This window comes from Mandrillus leucophaeus, unplaced genomic scaffold, assembly GCF_000951045.1.
Source record: "Mandrillus leucophaeus isolate KB7577 unplaced genomic scaffold, Mleu.le_1.0 Scaffold162, whole genome shotgun sequence".
Lineage (NCBI taxonomy): Eukaryota > Metazoa > Chordata > Mammalia > Primates > Cercopithecidae > Mandrillus > Mandrillus leucophaeus.
Window position 1 is genome coordinate 2,430,604 of NW_012101610.1, and position 2,259 is coordinate 2,432,862.

The following is a 2,259-nucleotide window of genomic DNA, read 5'->3' on the forward strand; positions in this document are numbered from 1 at the left end:
TATATATATATATATATACACACACACACAAACACACATATGTAAAAGAAAAACATGTATATAAAAGAAAATTAAGTATGAGACCAAACAAGGTTCAGCTTCGTTTGCTGTGACTTGAACAAGGCTGGTGACCTGTCGGTCTCATAGCAGAAAACACAACCCAGAGAAAAATCAACACTGCAGTTTTGTTGTTTTTTTTTAAAAAAGAAACCCTATAATTTAATTAACAAAATTCACATTGCACAAAAGTACAATGATAACTGTACACTTGTTTCTCTGCAAATGTCCCTTGGTAAATTACTGTCATCTTTTATAGGCAGGCATAACTGGACACACTTTACAATCTTTCTGATAAATATATCGCCACTTTGCATCCAGCTTGGATAACGCTCTTCAGGACGGCATAGGCTGGAGCCTGTTAAAAACAATAAGCAAACAAAGAAACATGTTTTGTGCTCATTTTTGGTTGTAAGATTCAGGGCTGGCAGGGCAGGCTTTGGATTTCTCGGGATAAAAAATAGATCTAAGGAACAATTTATTTTAGTTTCGAAGAAAGCTATTCAAAATGTTGGAATGCCTCTGCTACTGCCAAAGCATTGGAGTCATCCAGATTCTCACAGAAAAGGAAATGAAGCTCCTGGGAGGCCAAGGCGGGCAAATCATCTGAGATCAGGAGTTCGAGACCACCCTGGCCAAAAAAGCGAAAACTCGGTCTCTACTAAAAACAAAAAATACAAAAATTAGCCAGGCATGGCAGTGTGCACCTATAATCCCAGCTACTCGGGAGGCTGAGGCAGGAGAATTGCTTGAACCCGGAAGGCAGAGGCTGCAGTGAGCCAAGACTGCACCACTGCACTCCAACATGGGCGACAGAGTGAGACTGTCTCAAAAAAAAAAAAACATTCCTGGGGAAAACGAGAAGGGATAATGCATGAAAGGAGATTCCCAATCTGGAGCAATAACGCATTTCCTTGCTTTTTGTCAAAGCAACATCATTGGTTTTCTCTCCTTTTGGCTGTCGCTTTAAAATTTATTCTTCTGGGAACAGAAACCTCAACCTCCCAAATAAGGAGTCCCAAAGCAGAACAGGTAACAGTAGGGCCCTACCAATTCGGCATCATGTTCAAGGCCTGTGTCATGGTGCTCAAGCTCTTCATCCCGAAATTTCTTTATCACCTGGTTAAATAAAAAGACACCAAAGCAAGTTAGCCTTCCAACTCTCCTACTGTTCCATTTCATTTTGGAGGCTAAAGCCTCTTATTATGGCCTAAGACAGGGAGGCCAGCTTTTCCTCTAAAGGGCCAGGGAGTAAATACTTTGTCCCAACTACCCAACTCTGCCACTGTAACCAGAAAAGCAGCGGGAGACAAGCAAATGGACATGCTTGTGTTCCAACAGAAGTTTATTTAAAGAAACAGGTGGCTGGCCACAGGCCATAGTTTGCCAACCTCAGATTTAGACTCTAAAAAACTAAACAGTTCCCTTATTTGCTGTGGAAAATTATCTCAGGATATCTATTCATTTATTTAATCTAAAGGGTTCCTGCTCACAGCATCTGCTCAGAATCTACCAATGATAAAGAAGTGGGCAGGGTGCGGTGGTTCACGCCTGTAATCCCAGCACTTTGGGAGGCCAAGGCAGGAGGATCACCTGAGGTCAGGAGTTCGAGACCAGCTGGTCAACATGGTGAACCCCCATCTCTACTAAAAATACAAAAATTAGCTGGGCATGGTGGTATGTTCCTGTAATCCCAGCTACCTGGGACGCCGAGGCAGGAGAATTGCTGGAACCCAGGAGGCGGAGGCTGCAGTGCAGGTGGAGACCACTGCACTGACAGAACGAGACTCCATCTCAAAAAAAAAAAAAAAATGAACAGCACTAGGTGGTGTGGCTCACACCTGTAATCTCAGCACTTTGGGAGGCCGAGGCAGGAGGATCACTTGAGCCCAGAAGTTCAAAACCAATCTGGGCAACAGAGAGAGACACTGTCTCTACAAAAAATTCAAAAAATTAAAAATAAAAGTGAACGGGACAGGGCTCAAGAGACAAGGGTTCTGGCCAGATGTGGTGGCTCATGCCTATAATTCCAGCACTTTGGGAGGCCGAGGAGAGAGGATCACCGGAGCCCAAGAGTTCAAGACCAGCCTGGAAAACATGGTGAGACCCCATCTCTTAAAAAAAAAAAAGGCCAGGAGCGGTGGCTCACGCCTGTAATCCCAGCACTTTGGGAGGCCAAGGCGGGCGGATCACCTGAGGTCC

General features: G+C 44.2%; 1 protein-coding gene across 1 annotated transcript in view; it reads right to left on the reverse strand.

Annotated features, from left to right (window-relative positions):
- Nucleotides 1-191: 191 nt before the first annotated feature.
- Nucleotides 192-2,259, reverse strand: part of COQ7 (coenzyme Q7 homolog, ubiquinone (yeast)) — a 24,895-nt gene continuing 22,827 nt past the window's right edge. Inside the window, exons 4-5 of the mRNA XM_011976101.1 lie at nucleotides 1,108-1,176; nucleotides 192-415 (exon numbers count right to left, since the gene is read on the reverse strand). Of these exons, the coding sequence (XP_011831491.1) occupies nucleotides 338-415; nucleotides 1,108-1,176 (147 nt within the window). The 3' untranslated portion in view covers nucleotides 192-337. The remainder of the gene's footprint in view (nucleotides 416-1,107; nucleotides 1,177-2,259) is intronic.